The sequence below is a fragment of the Thunnus maccoyii genome, chromosome 7 (assembly GCF_910596095.1).
Source record: "Thunnus maccoyii chromosome 7, fThuMac1.1, whole genome shotgun sequence".
NCBI lineage: Eukaryota > Metazoa > Chordata > Actinopteri > Scombriformes > Scombridae > Thunnus > Thunnus maccoyii.
Window position 1 is genome coordinate 31,996,610 of NC_056539.1, and position 22,468 is coordinate 32,019,077.

Here is a 22,468-nt window from a genome sequence, read left to right on the forward strand (position 1 = left end):
CTGAAGATAAAAAATAAGTTGAAATAGAAAACAATAGATTAAACAGGAGAATAAAAAATTACAGTACAGTGCAAGATATGAGTAATAATTTAAATTGCTGCTTTAAGGGCCTTTAACTTGTGCTCCTTTAAAAATGTGTTTTTCCTCTTGTTACCTCACAAAGGGGGAAACTTGAAGCCTCCAAACACTAAGAATGGACTTTACAGTGAAGGAGGAGACGAGTAAATGAACTTTTTTGTGAAAAAAAAAAACATATCTGACACAGTTTATTATTCAAATCAGAGTATTTCAGTATCTGGAAACATGTCTGGAGGGGGTCTTTAAAGTTGCATACCACCTTATTTTATCTTTAAGTTTAAAATAGAGGTCTCATTTGGGTTCAAACCTCCTCCACATGTTTTTCTCTGCCGCCCCTGACAGACAGCTCTGTGGATAGACTGACTGGCACGGGTTATAGTTGATTTAATTGGTGGCCGACCGCAGGACAGTCAGAGTGGGTTTATCAGCGCGCAGCCAGTGATAACACCAGCGTGTCTCCTCACACTCACATTCATGAGGTTTGCCAGCCAGGGGAACAAAAACAGGCCAAACCAGGGTGTTGACGGTGCTGATGGTGATGTTTCTGCTGAAGGAGGGAGGAGAGGGGAGAAGAGGAGGAGGAGGAGGAGGGTGGTGGTGGTGGTGTGGGGGGGCAGCTCGTGGTGGGGGCCTGTGAAACGTCAGACACAGCATAAAGGCATTGCCACGTAATTACGGGGCTCCTATTAAGAGTGTGTCCGCCCTCGTAGGGGCCGCAAAAGTTTCATTTAGTCGAGAGAGAGAGAGAGAGAGAGAGAGAGAGAGAGAGAGAGAGAGAGAGAGAGAGAGAGACTACAGGGTCCATAGCCTGGAGGCGCGGCGGTAACGTCCTGCCTCCCCGCGCCTAGCTGCCGCTGAGCAAGCTTTGCGCACACACTGAGCTTTGCGCATCTGGTCGTCATCAGCAGCAACAGCTCTTCCTGCTCAGATGTGACTCAACCAGAGTGGGAAGAGAGCTCTCCTTCTTCTTCTTCTACTTCTTCTACTTCTTCTTCTTCTTCTTAGAGGACTTCTTTGAAAAGCGTCTCTTTGAAAGTCGCTCTCGGGGCAGCGGGACAAGCAGAGGCTGATATTTTTTTCTTGTTTGACGCGCACCGCTGGATGGATTGTCTGTAGGGGTTTGATCGGGAAAAGCAGGCGAGGAGAAAACTTTGTGAAAGTTTGTTTGAGCCCTCCGCGGCTCATCTGGATGTGAACAGATCCGCTTTCTGCTCGGAACACCCGAGTTTGTCTCTGGCTGGTTTCTGGAGACGCTGCTTGTGCGTTCTGCATGCAAGGATCTACTTGGCTCGCTTCTTCTTCTTCTCCTTCTCCTTATTAGCTACCGCTCCGTTTTTTTCCGCTGTTCCCCATTTGCGTCATGACTTCTAGCTATGCACATGTAATGGACAGGCAAGCTACGATATCAAACCGCCTGGAGAGTCCGATCACGTCTAACCTGGACAACCTGCAAGCCAAAAAGAACTTCTCGGTCAGCCACCTGTTGGATCTGGAAGAGGCCGGGGAAATGGTCGGCACCCAGGCGGACGAGAGCGTCGGGGAGGCGGGGAGGAGTATGCTGGAGTCCCCGGGGCTGACCAGCGGGAGCGACACAACCCAGCAGGAGAGTAAGTGAAAAGCAGATCGGCAGGAGCCTGGAAACAGGCTTGGACTGAGCACGAGAGATCAGAAACAACTTTGTAAATCTTGTGACGAAAAGTTTCAAAAAATTCCTCCCTGATGTGTTTTTAGTGCAGATGTGGAGAACCACACGTTATCAGATCTGATCACCGGAAAATACTGCAAAACCTCACACAAATGTAGTCCTAATGACAAGCTGAAAGGTAAACTCATTTGTTTTCATTATGATCTGGCGCGTGTCCGCGTGCGGAGCGCATGAATGGAGCTCTGCAGAAAGCAGCGCGCATGGAAGGAATCCTTTAGTGAGTTTTGGCAATGCATCATCCCTGACGGCCTCCCCCTCAGAACGGCCATTAATTTACCATTAACACTTTGATGTCAGTGAGGTATGGTGATGTTGGTGGACATGGTCAGTGAAGTAACCTTACGAGTCAAACTCAGGGGTCGTAAATCTTCTGCTGATGACTGTTGACCTAAATGAGGCCACATCTTTTTGATCGTGCGGATTTGGATGTTTTTTATTTAACAGAAGAAGAAAAAAAATGAACAAAAAGTATGTAAATTTATTTTGAAATTACTCAGAGTAAGTCACGTGATGACCATGCCACGTGCACGATAGTTTGGTGGGTAAAAATATGCAGTAACGTTTCACTAAATAACGATCAAAGCCGGTTTTGCAGCCACGATCCACGATCCTCCGGGCGTGTGTGAGCAAAAATGAGGCCGAGTTCGGTGACCTGAGAGGCGGGTACAGCCGGCTGAGCTGCCGCTGACGTTCCCACCTCAAATCTGCGCTTTTAACTTCCAACTCTCTCTTCTGAAAACGGGCCGCAGAGAAGGATGAAAGCCGATTAAAACTCGGATACACCCCTCAGTGAAAGCGCAGAAACACGGCGCTCGCCCTCTCTAGCGCACCGTTGAGAGAGTAAATAAACGCTCCCTCTCTCCCTCCTTCCCTTCCTCCCTCCTCCTCCTCCTCCTCCTCCTCCTCTCCTCCTCCTCTTCTCCTCCTCAAAGGGCCATTCGCAGAAGTTGACAGAAACGTTATAGGCTTTAATGAGTGTTATTGTTATTTTTTAAAAGGCTAAAAATCGGAGCGGCGGGTGTGAGAAATGTGCGGGAGGAAGTGGCCAGGTCACGACGGTAATTCACGGTTATTTTCGGCCTGTCAAACACTCTCAGAATATCGGAGCCTAATCATTTGTCATAATTACCGCGCGTGTCCTCGCTCCAACAATTAAGGAATCAAATAACAACATCTCATCGGATCTTTTTTTTTTTTTTTTTTTTTTTTTTTTGTATGTGTGTGTGTGTGTGTGTGTGTGTGTGTGTGTGTGTTTTTGAGTCTTGACTGTAAAAAACAGCAGAAGGAATTAATCAACCCGGTTTAGAAAACAAATGTTGCTTTGATGAGCAGAAACATTTGTGGAGTTATTCTGGGTTTATTGCGTAATGTTGAGGACAACGTTCATTACCGGGTTATTACCAGATGTACAAGATTCACACAGGAATTAAGCCAACTGTTGCCTCCTAAACACGCAAATTACATTTATCTTTTTTTTTACGATTTTATGACAGAAACCTGAACGCAACAGTTGCTCAGAACAACTTTGACTATTTTTTAATCTATTTTTATAAATTCTCAACACACCTAGCCTTCTTCACAAATATAAAATAACATATAACAGAGAGAAAAAACAGAAATAAAATATATTTCTACTCTATTATTCCAGGAATCAGCTGCTCTCGTCAATTAGTTTTGGCAGGAGGACTAATTGACTTTCACTGATAGCTGCTAATGAGATCAGTCTATAATCACACGTGTTTGCCACACTTGGAGCTGCAGGATGATGATGATGGTGATGATGATGATGATGATGATGATGATGCTGGTGACGGGAATGGCTTTGATTTGCTGTTTTAAATGTCAGCCTGCAGCTTTAATTAAAAGCTTTCCGAGGCCGAAGCCGCCGCAGTCACAGCAGGACCGCTGACTGAGTTCCGAGTTTGACTTTTTCTGTTTTGTTTTGTTTTTTTGTGGGAAAAACGACGTTTGGATTTTATATTTTACGCGATTTTTTAAAAAAAGAAATCCACTCGGAATAAAAACGCAACTAAAAACAGATTAATCTCATTTAGTGCTCGTCATTTAAACACGTATTTTATTTTATTTTTTAAATTTGAGCATAAAGAGCAACATTTGTAGGTTTTATTTTGCGTTACATTTTTGTTGAATCGCACCTTTCGAGCCGCATTTTCACTCCGCAAAATAATTCAGTTCATTCAGGTAAAATATTAAAATATGTTCAATGTTTTTATTTTGTCATGTGATCTAATAAACCACCTTAAAGCGTTTTTTTCTGCACTTGTTATTTCTTAAAATCAGCAGTTTAATAGTTTAATATATTAAACTATATTTAATAACTGTCTCCATTTTATTTTAATAATTAGTTTTCATGTCATTAACAGTAAAAACAGCGTTTCCTCCTCTATCAGTTTGTTTTTCTTTTTTCTTTTTTAAATTAACTTTATTGAATCACAAAAAACGCACAAAACGTCAAAAAGCCAGAAGAAAAAAAAAACATTAACAATGAGCATGAAAGTGGACAAAAATATGAAATAAACTAAGCTGAATAAAGAACATAAATATAATAATCTACTGGCTTGTTTTTAGAGCACAAAATAGTTTTAATATACAGTTTTAAATCAATTTCCAAGACTGAAAATGAAGGTTTATAAGTGGAGAACTTTGATTTATGAAGTTAAATAAAAAGAAAAACAACGTAGTGATCAATGACTTGAACTCAGTGAAACCAGCAGCAGCAACATGTTCTTCAGAGTCAGTATGTTGACTAGAAACTTCATGACATCATTTAGTGTTTTCTGTAACGTCATGAAACAGACTAATGAAGTGCGTCATGATTGTCATTTAAACCTCCAGCTTGTGAAGCGTCTGTTTTCTGGGGGGGGTGGACTGTGGTGGGGGGGTTGAAACTATGCGTCTCTGGTCTCTGGTTAGCCATGTGCAGCTGCTGCCATCAGCCTTTACAGCCTCACTTTACTGCGTCCAACGTCCTCGAAGATCTTTCACTTTCTGTCTGTTTTATTTTTTATTTTCCTCCCAAAATTTCACCAAAATTATGAAAAAGCCTCAGAGCTGCTGCTGCTGCTGCTGCTGCTGCTGCTGCTGCTGCTGCTGCTGATTTATTACAAACTCACAGTCACACAAGAGGAAACTAGATGGAAATAAGAGTCAGAGAAGAGACTTTTGGTGGTAAATAAGGCCTTTAGCAGTTCAAGTGTGTCCCCATAAACCATGTAGAATAGCATGAATGTTACACAGGCCTGTTTAAAACCTCACGTTTTTATGTTAAGTCTACTCAGCTTTGACATGTTTGATGCTACAGAAGTGGAAAGTAAGATTTTAGAGGTTTTTTTCTACAATATTTAAGAGGGAAATATTGTGTTTTTAAAGTCGAGGTCGAAGCTAATTTTGTGCAGATTTAGTTTCACTCAATGTTCTTTAAATAAAAAAAATTAAAAAAGCTGCAAGTGACATCTGCAGAAGAATAGATTATAATAAATAAAATATACTTTCACTAATCTGACAGCTGGAGGTTGTGTTTACGGATTTTGGATTTTACATGAAAATGTACAAAATGTCCACAAAATATAGTTTTTAGTAGTTTAATCGATTGTTTCTCAGCACGTTGGTCACCAGATAATTAACGGGTTTAGGAAGGAAAACAAATTCTCTTCTCTTTTTGTCCTCTAATCTTTAAGTCTGAATATATTTATTTATTTCTAGTTTTAATCTGAAAAACTTGCTTTTTTTTCCTGTGAAATATTGGACAGTTTTACTTCTTCAGGCCTGTAAAAAAAAAAAAAAAAACAATCTGAGGAGAGAAAATCACTTTTCGGTTATTAAGGTCTCAGCTTGCAGTGTGACGAGTCGGCGTCGTTTCATTTTAATGAAGAAGGTCAAAGGCTTGATTGAAGGTCAAAGATTGTGAAGCTGCTTTTTTTTTGTTGTTTTATATAGTCGCAGCTGATACGAGCTGAAGGACGAACACGTTCAACAGGCTGAAAGGAAGCAGAATGAAAAGTATAACTTTAGATGTAGAAGAATATATTTTTCTTACACTTCTTTCTATTGATACTGACTGAAATGCTGCTGATACTTTGACTCATTATAAGACTGTTTCTCTGTTGATGCTTTAAATTATATTTCAGATTTAAAATCAGCTGTAAACGGTGGATAAACTGTTGTTCGGGGGCCCGGAAAGGGTCTGGAGATAAACCTGAGCGGTCACATGATGATTAGATACATATAAGAATGAAGAAAATGTTCCTTTTACACCAAATTAACTTAATTGTTTCCTGATTTTTCTCTAATTTTTGGGGCTTTTTTTTGTTGTGAAATAGTGAAATTAGATTTTTAGGTTCATTTGAAAAGGAAAAACTTTGGTAAAACCATAAACTGTGATGATGAGGAGTCACCAGTAGCTTTATTGTAAAGATGGTTAACCACTGTGAGTTAAACTCTAGTCTCAGCTGCGACTGTGTGTGTGTGTGTGTTTGTTTGTTTGTTGGGGGGGGGGTGATTGTCTCATTAGACAACATGGTGACAATAAAACAAACACGCTGCAGCAGCATCTTGCTCCATGATGATGGTCTGTGTGTGTTTGTGAGGCTTCACTACATGTCGTGTGTTTGTAAGTTTCCTCACATACAGGACGTCCTCTGGCGTCTGCAGCGTCCCTGCACGCTTTAAATCCAACCGGGGGACGTTTGTCGCACGTCATCCGCACTCATTTCCTGTCAGGTCTCTACTGTACTCTACTAATAAAGACAAAACATGCTCACAAAAAAACATAAAACAAAAACTGGTAATAGCAGTCAAACGTTCTGGAGAAGGAAAAGTTCAAGTACTCGCTGTCTTTAAGGATGAAATCAACAAAACTGGAAATAAAAAATTAAAAAATGTCAGAGTTTATAGTTGATGTTGTAACGTTGAATCTCCAAAGTTTTGGGGACTTTCCTTCATCTCTGAATGTCCCAGTTTTCAGATCACTTCCTTCTGCACAGATTTGGTAAACATTTTAAATTTACTGAACAAACTCCAGTCTCTCAGGAAGACTGTGAGATGCGGTTGAAAGCTCTGGAGTCAGGATTGTTTCTGTGAAACTATAATCAAAGTTTGAAGGAAAAGAATGAACTTTTAAGCTCATATTTAATATTAAAAGTTATATAACTGAGGCTGTTTTAAATGACGACAGTGATGAAGGAGGAAGATTCACATCATTCATTAAGTTAAAGCTCATTTACATCAGCTGCACAGATGATTAAATTAATATATTGCTAAAATATTCATCCTATAACATCTGTGAAATAACTGAATTTCTTTATCCTTATAATTTTGAATCATGTTTCTGAACAAAAAGTAAAACTTTTCATCTTTTTGTGTGGACGAACGACAACAAACAGTCAAAACAAATGAATAAAAAAAAAAAATCGACGTTTGACTTTTTATCACTGCGACCAAACAAACTCTTCAGCTGATTCAAATAAAAAGTTTTTAATAGTAAATTAAATGTTCTTCAGGCTCTTTCAGGCAGAGTGAAGAGAGTTTTTTATTTCAGAGCCAAAAACACAGACTGGCTTTCATCTGGGCAGAAACAGTATAAATAGAAAAAAGAAATGGATAATAAATAAATAAATAAATAAATAGATGATACAAAGGAAATAAACGATACAGCGTCACATGATAAAGTAACCGACAGAGAGAACACACACAGCTGCTGCATCACGATGACATCAAAAGTATTAATATCATAAAACATTGAACTTTTTTACCAGTTTGAGTTTTAAGAAGAAAAATTCTAGTTTTTCAAATATGAATATTTTCTGCTTCTTTCTTTGATCTTTGAGAAACTTTGATCCACATTTTTCATAATTTTCTGACCTCTTATGGACCGAACAACAATCAATTAACTGAGAAAATAATCGACAGATTAATCGATAATTAAAATAATCGTTAGTTGCAGCCTTAAGAACGAGAAATCAGAATAAACTGACAGAATAAAATATATATATATAATCCATCTTTTCTTATTTTCCAGAAACATACAAGATATAATTTTGAGTCTTAAAGCTGCCAGAAAGTATCTCAAAGTCGTCGAAATACTCGAGTAAAGTTCAACAAAACAGGAGTATAATACTGAGTACCTTAGTGTGTGTGTGTGTGTGTGTGTGTGTGTGTGTGTGTGTGTGTGTGTGTGTGTGTGTGTGTAATCAGGCAGGAACATGGATGAATATGAAAGTGTGATTGTGGTTTTGTTGTGAAGCCACAAGGCAGCAACACTGATTCCAGCCTGCAGAAGAAGAAGAAGAACAACAACAACGAGCAGCTGGAAGGTTCTCCTGGAGGAAATCTTCTTCTTCTTCTTCTTCTTCTTCTTCTTCTTCTTCTTCTTGAGTTTTATATTTACCTGCAGTGAGGTGATGTTTTCAGTCTTGGCTTCTCGCTCATTTGTATGTTTGCTTCATTTGTTAGTTAGGACACCGTCCAACAGACAACCGGGTTGTTTTTGGAGCTGATCAGGGTGTTTTTTTTTTCTGTAGTGAATAACTTCACCTGAATTACTGAATTTACTGGTGTCGATCCGTGCAGGTAGTTTTGGATTCATTTGAGATTTTTTTGCCTCCGTCTCAGTATAACGGAGGTAAAAAGGATTTTAGTTTGTGCAGCTAGATTTTAAAAATTCAGCGGCAGCATCTTTTTTCCAACAAACGACGTCCGTGTTACTCTGAATAATCCAAATATCACACCAGAGTGACCAGTTCCTGGAAGGATGTTGGTTGAATTATTTTAATGTGATAGTTTTTCAAAGCTTTTTATGTTGTGAGATAAAACATTTTATACATTTTCATTATTTTCTCACAATCTGCTGCACTAACCGTGATGAAAAAGACAATCTGTCACGTCTTCCTCGATTTGTAGATTATTTTTTAGGGTGTTTTACTTTAATTGATTGACAAGAAATGTGTGTGTGTTATTGTTGATGTTGTTGTCTGCAGCCACATTTAAATTAGTTTAGATGGAAGCGTCTCAGCCTCCAGGCGGTGACACCTGTACATTTGTGTATTTCGATGCAGATTCAGATCAACATGCAGATTTTATACAATTTCTAAACATTTTCTACTTAAGCAGACGATGATGATGATGATGATGATGATGATGATGATGCTGATGATGATGATGCAGAGACTCACTGCTGAGTTACAGCTGCAGCGTTGTCATCAGATTACCAGTCATGGATCAGATCAGATTATTCACTTAAATTGCAATTAAACATACAAGAGAACAAAAGTATCAGCAGTACTTACATATTAAAAGTGAGATGATGGTGGTAGAGCGGTTCAGCCTTTAATCAGAGAGGTTGATGGTTCGATTCCCGGCTCCACCTGTCCAGGTGTTGACGTGTCCATGAGCGAGACGCTGAACTTGAAGTTGCTCCTCATGTTTGTGTACACATGGGAACAAATGTAAGTCACTCTGGACACAAGCTTCTGCAGAAAAAAGAAGAAAAACAGTTTTTTTTTTAATTCAAGTCGAGTCCGTTTTTATTTGTTTAGCCCAATATCACAAATCTACACAGTAATACAACATCATCTGTCCTTATAAGGAAAAACTACACAAAAAAGCCTTTAAAGGGGACAAAAATGCTTAGCTGGTGCTAATTCTAAGTAACCAATATGCTGTTTGCTGGTTAAAATTATGACAATACACAATATTTTTAAAATCTTTTTCATTTCTACAGATTTTTATATTATACAACCATGAGTCATCAAAATTCTTTCTAATGGATTAATTGTAATTTCTGATTGTAGCTGGAGGAGAATCCATTAACTTCTGTGCAGCAGCCTGCAGCAGCAGCTCTTCTTCTTCTTATTAAAGTTAGATGTGTTCTGACACGGTGCTTTAAACCTTTTCTTTACTTTATTTGTGCTCCTCCGGCACGGAAAAAGCCCGCAGTAGTAACAGTATAATATAACAGTTCTTCTTCTTCTTCTTCTTTCTTCTCCCCTCCCCATAGATGAACAGATGAACACAGAGGAGAAGAAGAAGAGGAAGCAGCGCAGGAACAGGACCACCTTCAACAGCAGCCAGCTCCAGGCTCTGGAGAGAGTGTTTGAGAGGACACACTACCCCGACGCCTTCGTCAGGGAGGACCTGGCCCGCCGGGTCAACCTCACCGAGGCCAGAGTCCAGGTACGAACAGGGACACCATCATCATCATCATCGTCGTCGTCGCTGGTTAAATATTCTTCTTTATCCCACGTGATGTGTCCTGTAGACCTCCAGAGCCTTCCTCACTGTTTTCCCTCCAGCAGCAGTGATTTATCAGACAGGTTTAACAGCGACAAACCTTTGACCAAAAGAAGAAGCTATAAAACTCACCAGATAGCAAAGTTTGCACAGTCCTGAAGTAAGATCATACTGTAAAAACTTTAACTGCAGTGACCCAAAATATAAACAGGTACTTCATACAAACACACAGATACAGAACCTCACTGTATCAGGTCATAAATCATATATTGTTCTTAAGTTTTTGGCAACTCTTCGGGAATCTTTTAGGAATCTCTGGGGTCCTAAAACCTCAAAGTGAAAGTCAAATGATTGAGAAACAGGCTGTTCTTGGAGAGAAACTGGAGGACATACAGTCACACAAACAGGACAAACATCATCTGTTAGCTCTTACGCTAATAGATTGAGTTAATAATGCTACTTAGTGGCTGATCGTTATCAGAGCCTGTTAGCGTGTTTAGATTTTGGATTAAGCAGCCTCAAAAAAAAAGGACTGATGAGAAGGTCTCAGCACCTTACAGACACTTTAGATCCTCTCCGCATGATCTTTTAAATAATTACTGATAGTTCAGAGTCTGTGAGCAGTTTGAAAAACTCCCCCAGAGGACTGGATGTGATCAGAAAAGTGGATGTAATGATGTCTAATTTCCTCAGCAGTTCACAGATCAGTGATAAACTGTGAGAGTGCAGCACATGAGGGCTGCAGAAGAACAGGAGCTTAATGTGATGCTGTCATTGCTTTAATGAATGATGTCATATCCTTTAAGTAATCAGTCAAATAAAGCAGAGGATATGGATTTAAAACGTTGAGACCTGCGCTCCCGTTCAGCCTTATAAAAGTACTCGAGGAAGTAGGTTTGGTTTCATACGTTTTCAGGGACAAAAGACAAAAAAAAAACCTGCATTCGTTTCTGTGCCGTTAATGCAAATAACATTTCGTTTCACCGACTGAGAACAGACTTTGAGAAGGCAGCAGATACATCTTTAATCAAAAAATACAGAAATATAATACGTACAACAGCATGCAAAGAGTTTAAGACTGAACATATGCGATAGTTCTGGTCACCAGAAGAAGAATTCTTGTCTCAGGAGTATTGTCTGTTGCTGCTTTAGTCCTGATTAATAATCAGCATTTTTTTTTTTAAGAGTAATTAGTTTTTTTGTAGTTCGTGCAGAGATTATTCCCAGACTTCAACAAGCTCCACCAATCAGATGTTTGTGTAGGTATAGCCTGAGAGGCAAAACTTCCCAAAAATATTCATGATGCTGCTGCTCATTAATCTGGTAACACTTGAAGGTCAAATGTACATCTGCATTTCTTTTTTTTTTTTTTGCTTATTTCATCTGGATTTTTACAGCTAGAAAAGTAGGACGAAAGTCTTTAGAGAGATGTTAGTGAGTCACTCGAGCTGCAACTGTAAAACTGTGAAAGAAGGGGGGGTGGTGGTGGGGGGGGGGGGGGGGGGGGGGGACAAAACTGGGGAAAAGTGAACATAGAAGTACTTTTCTCTTTACTTATGCAGAAAGTTTATGCAGCTATTGTTCTAAATGCTAACAGGCCTTCGGTTGCACTTATTAAACAGTGATATCAAATACAAGAAATACATCTATATCTAATGCGTTTACTGCTTTTATGTATATTTTTCTGCCCCCCCCACCCCATCCACCCCCCCCTTAAACACCACAGTGAGAATATTTGTACTGTGGGCAGAGAGCGAGAGGGTAAAGAGGAAATAGTGATGTTGGAGGGAGAAGACGGAGCACATCTGTGATTAATGTGTAGCAGAGAGCGATGCAGAAATCCTTTGATAAAAGAGACTTTGGGCTCATTCCTGAGGCTGTGCGTCAGCGAGCAGCGAGCCCCTGTGAGCGCCCGCAGCATCTAATAATGGATTTGATTTCACAGCGAGGAACAACACTAGCACCCCCCGAGTCACATCATCATCTGTTTAGCAAAGAGCGAGACGTGGGGGGGGTGGTGGTGGTGGTGGTGGAGGGGAGGGGGGGTAATGTTCTTAAGAAGTGGGAGACGGCAAAATGTAAATCAAGGATGTGTGTGTGTGTGTGTGTGTGTGTGTGTGTGTGTGTGTGTGTGTGTGTGTGGAAGACACTGGACGCTTTTTGTCCAGAAAAACTTCAGATTTGTTCAGATTTTAAAGATTTATTTTTTGGGCTGTTTACACTGTAGAGAAACTCGATGATGACATGTGACAAAAGTCTCGTTTTTCCAACACGTTCTCATAATTAATCAACCACATGAGCGGATTTTACCACGCACTCCAGAGCGACCCAAAAGAGCATTTTCTAACATGTCTTTCCAAAAAAGCGTTACAAATCACTGTTAAGAAATAATGATGTTTTATGGTGTGACAACGCTGTGGTTAAAGGTCTGGTTAGGTTTAGGCATAAAAACCACTTGGTTAGGATTAGGGGGAAAGATCATGGTTTGGTTTAAAATGATCACTTGAAATGTGATGTGGTTTATAGTTACTCTTCCTTAAAGTTAAGCAACCTTCGTCATCATGGCATCAGTAAACACCACAACAATTGTAGTTATGTTTTTTTTTATAAAAAAAAAACAAAACTGTCCCAACTCGCAGCTGGAAACATGATACTGGCGGTTGGAAACTGGAAGCGAACGGCGGTTTCCTGCATCCACTTTTTCTTGCCATCTATCTCTCTGTAGACATCCATTTAATACGGACATTTGTCACCTCATATATATTCTTTCTGAACCGCGTCATAATCACTACGGCCGCTAGATGGCGTCTGTCGCTCAAACGTAACCTCAGGTCGTTTTTGGCGACTGGATTTTCGACCCGTACTGTTGTTTTTCTTAAGAGGACGAGATCGAACTACAGCTGTGACACAACAGAGTTTATCTTTTCTTTAGTGGAGACCTGGTTGGTGAGTTAGAGTGGAACCATAACCAGAATTATCAATATTGATACTAATACAGAAATCTAGTAATACCTTTTATTACTTAAAAGTACTAATAAAGTAATATTATGTAAGGTGGAGTCATGTTTAATGATTTATGCAATAAATTCATCATTAAGAGACGAGGTGTGAATACATTTTCACTATCACTGAATGATTTGCCAAACATTAAAGTTATATATATATATATATTTATATGTATATAATTTTTTTAATTCACTAAAAATCACTAGGTTCAAATTTTACCCAGTTTGGGTCAATATAACACCAACACAGTGCTGGTTAATGTTACCAGAGGCTGTTTGAACCAGTTTTAGTCTTATTTTTTATTTTACTGTTATGGTTATTTACCCAAACTAAAGTTATAATCTGCTCTACTCTTTTTAAACTTACATGTCACAGTTTCTAATTGATTGTTAATAACTTCTGTATCTTTTGAACGTCCTACGCATGTGGTTTGGTAATTTTTGTGACAGTTTTTAGCTGTTAACGCACTAATGTGTCGGTGCTGTATTGAACTTGCTTTGCGAGGCAGCTGGATTTGCGAGATCATGACATCACGTTGATCATGTCGGTCTTCAAGTTAAGCGCTGGCGTCCGAACCAGCGGCGGTTCGGACCAATCAGCGTCGCGAATCCAGCTGCCTGGCGAGGTTAGACAGTGATAGACAGATGGGTCATGCCCATCCTTCTCCAAACAGTTTCGATGGACGACTTCTCAGATGGTTCTGTGTAACAAACCATCTGGTGCGTCAGGTTAAAATTTGAACCCAGAGATTTTTAGTTTAAATGTATTTAGACTCATTAGTTTTCTCTTTATATCCTAGTTTGCATCGTCAGTGGCAGAGTCCGTCATTCCCACACTGATTAAAACAAAAAAAACTGTAATAATTATTTTATTTGTATAGGACTTTTCAAAACAATAGTTAGAAAGTGCTCCACAATAAAATATTTAAACACTAAAATGAACATAGGAAGGAAAAACAAAACAAACAAAAACAAAGTACAATAAATGACAGAAGCTAACAGCAGGTTGTAGATCATAAACAGGAAAATGTCCGTCTGTATGTTCAGCATATTGTAAGTGATATATGTATTATATACATGCTGATATATTGTAAGTGATATATGTATTATATACATGCTGATATATTGTAAGTGACCCTCACTTAAATATATCAGCCTGATATATTTGGTGTCTTTGAAAACTTTTGGGATGTTTGATCAAAGCTTTTCTACACAACTTGTAATGATTGTAGCTTCTATGACGCCGTCACCGAGAAATTATGTTTTTATACGACTAAATTACAACAGCAAATACATTTTGATGTAAACATAATGCAGCTCAAATTACATCAACATGATGAGTAAATGCTAATGCATCTGTCAGGTCACAAAAATGTAGAATAATACAGAATATATAAGTATATATAATACAGTGAAAATCAACATTAACCACCGCACATTGTAATGACTTTACTGTGACTTTATTAAGAGAAAAGTTTATATAAGTAAAATGTTCACTAGCAACATATTTTATATTTCTTTTGCCAGAAGATCCAATCTTGCAGTTGCATTATTAAAGATCCCCTCTGGACTTGTTTTAAGATGTTTACAAAATACTCTACTTTGATTAATAAGTTGTGTCTGATATGTTTTTGTCCACAAAAGCAGTTCAATTATCCTGTTAAAATCCTTAAAATGACATCAACTCCTTCTCTCCCTCATTAAAAATTTCCAAAATTTATGAATATGTAAATATATTTCATTTCAAAAGTGTAACTGCTGGACACAAGACGTCTCCTCCTTCACTGTAAAGTCCTTTCTCTTCTCAGTGTTTGTGCTCTGGAAGCTTCAAGTTTCCACATCACGCTTGTATAAGTTGAACATCGGACCAAGATTGGCTCCAAACTATTTGTGATGTCACAAATCCTGCTCGTAGGCCCCGCCCCTTCAAACGTGATTTTCAATAAGCTCAGAGAAGCTTTCCAATCTCAGCATATAAATGTGAAAACAGCCTTCAAGTGTCAAACTCTGCACATATTTCATATATCAGTGAAGTTAATACAGAAAAATGTCTGCAGTGAAACAAGTTTGTGGTATAAAAACATCATTTCTTGGTGACAGGGTTGATCACTGTGCAGAAAAGTGACAATAGATGTTTTTTTATTTTCTTGTGTTTTTTTTTGTGTCATTCCAGGTTTGGTTTCAGAACAGGAGAGCTAAGTTCCGCCGGAACGAGCGCGCCATGCTGGCCAGCAAAAACGCCTCACTCCTCAAATCCTACTCAGGAGATGTGACGGCAGTGGAGCAGCCAATCGTACCGCGTCCTGCGCCACGCCCGAATGACTACCTGTCCTGGGGCAGCGCCGCCCCCTACAGGTAGACTCCCCTCTGATATCTCACCTGCCATCACCCGACAAACTTTACTTTACAATAACACTCTTAACAAAACCCTGTTTACACATTGAGCTGCTTCTTTACTAACAAGTGAAAGTCTTCAGTAGTGGAAGAAGAACTCAAATTTATTTATTAAAAGTAATTAAACCAGATGGAAAAGTATTTCTGCTTTCAAAACTTTACTTCAGTGAAAGTAAACACGTGTCAGCAGTTAAGTGTTTAATACTTGTATCAGTCAAATAAGAGTGAAGTCATTGTGAAGAGGTAGTTCAGCTGTTTCTACTTCAGCTGAAGGAGGAAAAAGATGAAATGAAGGACAGAAAAGTATAAGGAAAGGATGGAAGAAACAAAAGGAAAACAGAGAGAATCAAGGAAGAAAGAAAGAACAAGTAGCTAAAGAAAGGAGAGAGGAAGAGAAATGAGAGAACAAAGGCATGAGAAAAGACAGAAGGAAGGAGGACGATAAGCAAAGAAAAACAGCAGGACACAGATAAAGATATGAAAGAGCTTAGTTGTGAATAAAAACCAGTATCCACAAGTGCAGCCATCAGATAAATGTAGAGTTTAATGTAGCGTACTGAAGTCTGCCGTATCGCTCCTGTTTTTTCTCCCGCAGCACAATCACATCACACAAGCTGATAAAACTCCACCGTGACATCTCGCTCACCGCTCTGTGTTATTGTTTCATTTCCTCCTCCTCCTCTACCTGCGCATACTCCTCATACTTCCTCTGAGAGTCTTCATCTCCTCTGATCCACCTGGACCTCAAACCGACATCACATCTGATGTGATGAGCTGCGGCTCAGCGGCGGACGCTCTTGATGTTTCATTCACTCCGACCTTTATTTACACAGAACGCTCCAATAAGAGTCAACAACTCCGACCCCCGTCTCCTAGAAATTACGTAAGAAAAGCGCTTTTTTTTTTTTTGGGATCTTTCTCCAACTTTAACTAAGTGCTGCTGCTGGTGTCTAAACACAACCGTAAAAAAGTTAAACAATGCAGATTTTGTGCTGCAAGATTGAATATTTTAGTGAAAAAAGAACAACTAGGTACGTCGTCTCTGAACATCTCACTCATACGTTCAGTATCAACATCTCAGTTATGTTAATGAACTATTGTGTTGAGAGAAAACGTGATTCAGCAGCGTTACGTCTCTAGCACAACGTATTTGCTGTTGCAGTTTAGTCGTATATGAACATAATTTCTAGGAGACAGAGTTGACGACTCAGACATAAATATGTAAGGATGAGTCTGACGCTGCAGACCAACGATGTGTTCGTCCGTCTCTCTGCTCCGTCTGTGACTCTCAGCTCCAAGTTCAGTGGTTCCTACTGAAAAGCTTTAAAAAAAACACATCACAAATATATATAGATTCATGTTTAAACCCTCAAACAAGGAGAAATAGAGCGTTTATTGGGAGTATTTTACAGCGTGTGTGTGTGTTCATGGTGACACAGGAGATGGTTCGAGTCTGCACATGAGATTCATTGACAATAAGAAAAATACATTTTGAATGTGGGAATCTCTCGAACAAAATGTGGCGGGGCAGTTTTTCTAACCAGCAGAAGAGACGCGACACACTATTTGACGTCTGCTCGCTCGGAAAGCTTCGGTCTGTTTGTTCCGTTTGTCGAGGATTCACCCTCCGACGGGTCGACTTTTCCTTTCTGTCTCTCCGCTAATCTCTCTTTCATGTCTGCATCTCGCTTCTAGTTTCAGTTTTCTGTAACCGCGTTGCACGTACGCGGCCGAATCAGAGGTGGAAACTGACTTTACTTCGACGTTCTGACACATTTACATGTTTTACTTTTTCCTCCGCTAAAGCTCAGAGGAAAATATTACCGTTTTTACTTCACTACATTTATGTAACAGCTTGAGTTTTTACTTGCTGTATGAGATACTTTGCAGATTTAATGACTTTCAGACATGTATAAGTTTGTTGTCATTAAACTGTCGATGCCACGAGCGTTATTACAAGGAAAACAAATGAAAAACGTTAATATTTTTGCATGTTTAGCATGCATGGATCATCCAAAATATGCTGGTAGTTAACAGATATATGTAATATGAATATTTATCAATATGTTGATCAACAAAAGTATAATGTGTGCAGCATTAGAGTTCCCCCAAAGCGTATGATACGAATGTAATTCTTCAGAGAAACAGCTGATTTGTTGTTTTAAATTTTAATTTAAAAGCAGAACTTTTACAATTATTATTATTTTAAAACGGCTTTTTACAACAGAGTTTAAATATGCCAAACTGACTCGCTAAATTTGAACCGTTAAACACAAAATGTTGTCCTCGCATAAACTTAATCACATGCTCGACTCTCATTGTGGTTTTTCTGTTTTTCCAGTATGATAGTATTGGCTTACTGAACCTACAAATGATCGAAATATCTAAAAGTTGGTGCCAAATTTTGCCTCGAACAAATGTAAGATTGACTGTATTATAAAGCCAGACTCCAAACATCGTATATTATATCAAATATTACAGTATAATCGATATAGACTGTAAAATAAAAGAATTCTTACCCGTCGTCACTTTAAATACTTTCCCATTTTTACAGCACATCACCACTGCAAAGTCATCAAGCTGTTTTTGATTAGTTATTGTGTTGACTTAAATATAAACTTGATGCATGATGGACCAGTTGATTTCATTTTGCACGCTACAACGAGATTTTTGAGGCCCAAAATCATCTTTTTCATGCTGGAACTTTGTTTAAATGTTGTTATACTTCAGTAAAATGTTTGAGTTCTTCTTCCATCACTGGTGCAAAGATTTGTTTTTGTCCATCTTGTTGCTTCTCTCTCTGACTTTTTTCCTTTTTCTCTTCCTGAACTCTGCTGTGGCCTCCTGCCTCTATCTTCCCTGCAGACATTTTTCTACACTACATATATAACAGCACGTATCTAACTCCAGACTAATTGTGTCGAATCAAAACACCCCCCCTCTCCTCGCTCCTCGCCCCTCTCTCTCTGTCAGCATGAGCAGGGCGGGGCCAGATCCTGTGACCCTCCTGACGAGGTGATAATGTGAAAACAAACCGTATTAAATCCATTGTTGACCCCCGTGACCCCTCTCTGCTACACTACACCAGATAATGAATGCTACACGGAGAGACAGAGCTCTACTGGGCAACATTTTTTGTGACTCTGGTTACATTGGTCATGATTTACAGTAATCCTCCGTTATGAAACTTGGTATAAAATATCAAACCCTGCGGCCGAGGCTCAAACTCACTGAGAGCTTTTTGGCCGGACGCAGAGCAACGAGGGAAATCTTTTCTGAAGCAGGAATAATGCTATGTGGAACACGCTAATGTGGTGCTAACACTTCATTGTATATTATCCTAAAGCTGGTATCCAATGCCGGAGGGGGGGCCAGTGCGAGTGCCACAGAAAATGCTGCCCTCAGAGAACAAGTACGCTACCACTTTACTACATCTAGTTCTTTTCTTGTTGTCTTTAAAGGAGCATAATGCTGTTTTTTTGCACGTTTTAGCCCAGTTTAGTTGTTTTTTTTTCTGTTCTGTCTTGTTGTCTTTAAAGGATCACACCAGTGTTTTTGCACATTTTAAGTCAATTTTACATTTTCAAAAGCATTTAATGAATATATCAGATTTTTTCTGGCAGCCATTGGTTTCCATTTATTTATGAGTTCTGTACAGTAAAACCAATTTATAGACAAAGATCCTAAAACACTCTTGAGATAAAGAATCCGTTGTGTCTGCTTTTATTTTAAGTCTAAGTTGTGTCATGGCTGTGTGGTAATGTAGAGCAGACTTTTCAAGTCCATCTGCACTCATAAGTGCATTATTACACAATGACAACTCAACTTTCTGCACAGTAAATAGAGCTTTAAATACAAAACAGTCGACCCAGAGTGCTTTGCAGCAATACGAGGAAACAACAGAAGAAAGGAAAGAACAAGAAAAATAAAATAAAATCAGGATGTGCCGCTTCAGACAAATGTTGGAACGGTTAAAAGACGGCGACTACAAATGTGTTTCAAGTTGAATCTTCACAAAAAGATTTAAAAAAGAGACACACACACACACACACACACACACACACTGCTACAGTATGTGATCTGCAGTTCTTCTTGCGTGGACAATGACGTCAACTTTACACCATTAACTTCTGTTTCATGTTGACAATAAAAATAAAAATTGACGATTAACTTCAATCTTGAAAGTACAGATAAAGTCAAATTGATTGAAAGGTGGGAAGAGAATTCTATTAATAAATAAAAACATTTAGTCCTGTGATCTACAGGAACAGACAGGAAAATATCACCAGAAGTTGACGAAATCGTCACCTAAACGACGCTGCTCCCGACATGAACGGAAACACAGTTTGTGACCGATTATTTATGACATTTTAACAGAAAAACACTCTCGAGACAGAATTATTTTTCCAAAAAGGAAAAATACATTTTAAGAAAGGAAAAAAGAGAGAAAACAGGAAAATAAAATACAGAGATTTCTATCTCAAAGACGCTATAAAGGAGAAAAAAAGTGACAATTTAAAAAATTAACAGACATTTTTTGCTGTTGAAGGTTCATTATTAACTTTGGAAAAACCATCCCTCTCTCTCTTTATTCCAGTTTCCTGAGTTTTCAGCCACATCCAACAAAATCACTAAATTTCTCACCGCTAAAAAAAATCATTCTGACATTTGTTTTATTTTATGAATTAAGCAGCTCAAGGATTTAACATTACAACCTTGAGCTCAGCGTATTCTTACAGTCACTTAATCCAAAGACAGAAATATCAAGAAAGATAGATAAATAGTCTACCGGAGACAGATGGGAAGTACTTTACAACAGCAGATGATCAATAAATACACTGTTCTCCTTCATTGACAGATTAAATGAGAATAGTAGGAGTATGGATAGAAACTCTGATAGCTCTTGTCATAAAAAAAAGATTATTTCTGGGCAATATTCCTGCACACCTTGTGAATATAATTTATCTCCAAGGAGCAAAAACTACAGTCTGGTGATGATTTGTCCCTCATTAATGTAGAAAGATATATTCTTTTTGACAAAATTACATAAAAAGAGAGTCAATCACCAAAAGTTTTAAAGGAAGAAGCTGCGAAGTTGAAACATAATTAACCAATCTCATATATTTTTGTGAAAATGGTGATGAGTGAAGGTTAAAACGTGCAGAAACACTGGTGATGTTCCTGTTGGGGATGTTGGGGTTGTGAGTATCTTAACGTCAGATTTAGTTTTAAGTTTTCTCTCATGATCAGTGATACCTATTTTTTTTTTGTTCCTTTTTTCATATTTCCACAGCTGCAGCTCATACTGAGCTCTAGCTTGCTGACAGCAACAGGTGATGTAACCTTTTCCACGTCTTTCCTCCCCTTCCCCTCCCCCTCCTCTTGTCTCTCAGCGCCATGGCCACCTACCCGCCCACCTGCTCCAACACCAACACGTCCCAGGGAATGAACATGGCCAACAGCATCGCCAACCTGCGGCTCAAAGCCAAGGAGTATAGCTTGAACCAGGTGCCCACGGTCAACTGAGAGGGGCGGGAGGAGAGGCTTGGGGAGGGGGAGGGGGGAGGGTGGGGGGAGGAGGGGAGGGGACCCTCTCTGCCGCTGAACCCCCACCCCCTCCCCCCCCCCACCCCCCGCAGACAGACACCATCTCCGGGATGAGCATCATCTCACACAACCTGGATCGTGAAGTCTCTCCTCTCCTTTTTTTCTGGAGCAGCCTCACGATGCCGTTGATGCCGTTTCTACAAATATACGCAAAATGTTGTCGGGACACCGAGTGATGGGAGGATTCTTCTCCAAGCCGCCCTTTTTTTTTTTTTTTTTTTTGGTCTCCTGAACTCTTGTTTGTGCAAAAAAAAAAAAAAAAAGACATCTAGATGGGATGCTGTAGCTGAATATCTGCATAGTTTTACATTTGTGATTGTGACTGAAACGGAGGGCGAGTTTCTCAGAAAGATCTTTTTTTTTTTTTTGTCTTTTTTTTTTTTTAAATCAGAGATCTTGTTCTCGGACTCAGTCAGAAGGACTGAGACTCATGTATTATGGACTACGTGGAATTCCCTTTGTCCCCCTTTTGGTTGTGGTGTTGGATAAAATCACACACCAAAAAAAATGGGATCAACAGCTTTTTTCTTCTTTTTTTCTTTTAAAAAATCAACAACAAACCGACAAAGACTTCCTCATCCATGTAAAAACGGGGGGGTTACTGACATTTATGCAGTTTTTTTTTTTTTTTTTTTTTAAAAAGATAGTTTCGTTTTTTCACATTTCTTTCCATGTTATACCACTGACGAGCAAACATTTTCAACGCATTTTGATTTTCATGTAATAGTCCAATATACAGGAGAGGCTAATGTATTTCTGAATCCAAAACCAGTAGATTCTCTTAATGTCCTATGATATCCTTTATTTGTAACAGAATAAAAAACTTGTATATTAATAAAAACGCATTTCAAGCAATGCAATGGCACAGTGTCCAATTCACCAGATCCTACAAAAAGGCAGAAGGAAAAATAGTCCATTTTTTTCTTTGCGCTTTTCCAAGTTTTAGTCAGTGTCCTCAAACAAACTGAGTGAATCTTTATTGTTGGAAGAGAAAAATATATGATTGTTAGACTTGAACTATGCTTCAGAAACTATAAGAAATAAGTATGTTTATAGTTGGGACCATTTGGAAAGCAAAATTATCTTGGACCTCGTGCACGCCCCATAAAAGAGAGATTTACAACTCGAGAACAGATTCTCCTTCAGAGAAACCTCAAGCTGTTCCTGCTTTGTGTGTTTTCTTTTTTCCTGATTACCGCAACCTGAAATTTCCATCTTAAAAACAGAATATTTATGAGCAGGGAAATCCTCTCCTTAATATGGAGGGCCCCTGGGCCTCGTTTAACTCCGCGGCTGTCATACAAGGTGTTTCTTCTCCTTGGCCCCTCATAACCTTCGCCGTCAACAAACACATGTCGACACACTCTTCCTCGCTATGGCGGCGTGCACGGGCTGTAAAAGTGAGGTCGTATGAAATGAAATTGCAGACAAT

The 22,468-nt window shown here is 39.0% G+C and overlaps 1 protein-coding gene across 4 annotated transcripts; it reads left to right on the forward strand.

The window, feature by feature from the left end:
- The first annotated feature begins 937 nt into the window (after nucleotides 1-937).
- Nucleotides 938-20,964, forward strand: prrx1b (paired related homeobox 1b). 4 transcript variants are annotated; one of them, XM_042417357.1, is made up of 5 exons: nucleotides 938-1,685; nucleotides 9,798-9,973; nucleotides 15,209-15,390; nucleotides 18,776-18,841; nucleotides 20,823-20,964. In XM_042417357.1, the coding sequence occupies exons 1-5, from the start codon at nucleotides 1,439-1,441 to the stop codon at nucleotides 20,953-20,955; spliced, it is 804 nt and encodes a 267-aa protein (XP_042273291.1). In that variant the 5' UTR covers nucleotides 938-1,438; the 3' UTR covers nucleotides 20,956-20,964. The 4 variants fall into 4 exon arrangements, with proteins under 4 accessions (XP_042273291.1, XP_042273295.1, XP_042273293.1 ...); XM_042417361.1 differs by having other exon boundaries at nucleotides 18,776-18,835; nucleotides 20,821-20,878; XM_042417359.1 differs by lacking the exon at nucleotides 20,823-20,964 and adding an exon at nucleotides 20,723-20,778.
- The last annotated feature ends 1,504 nt before the right edge of the window (nucleotides 20,965-22,468 follow it).

Coding starts and splice junctions, on each gene's coding strand:
- prrx1b (XM_042417357.1), top strand. CDS start 1,439: ATGACTTCTAGCTATGCACATGTAATGGACAGGCAAGCTACGATATCA. Junction 9,974..15,208: donor TCACCGAGGCCAGAGTCCAG/GTACGAACAGGG, acceptor GTGTCATTCCAG/GTTTGGTTTCAGAACAGGAG. Junction 18,842..20,822: donor ATGCTGCCCTCAGAGAACAA/GTACGCTACCAC, acceptor CTTGTCTCTCAG/CGCCATGGCCACCTACCCGC.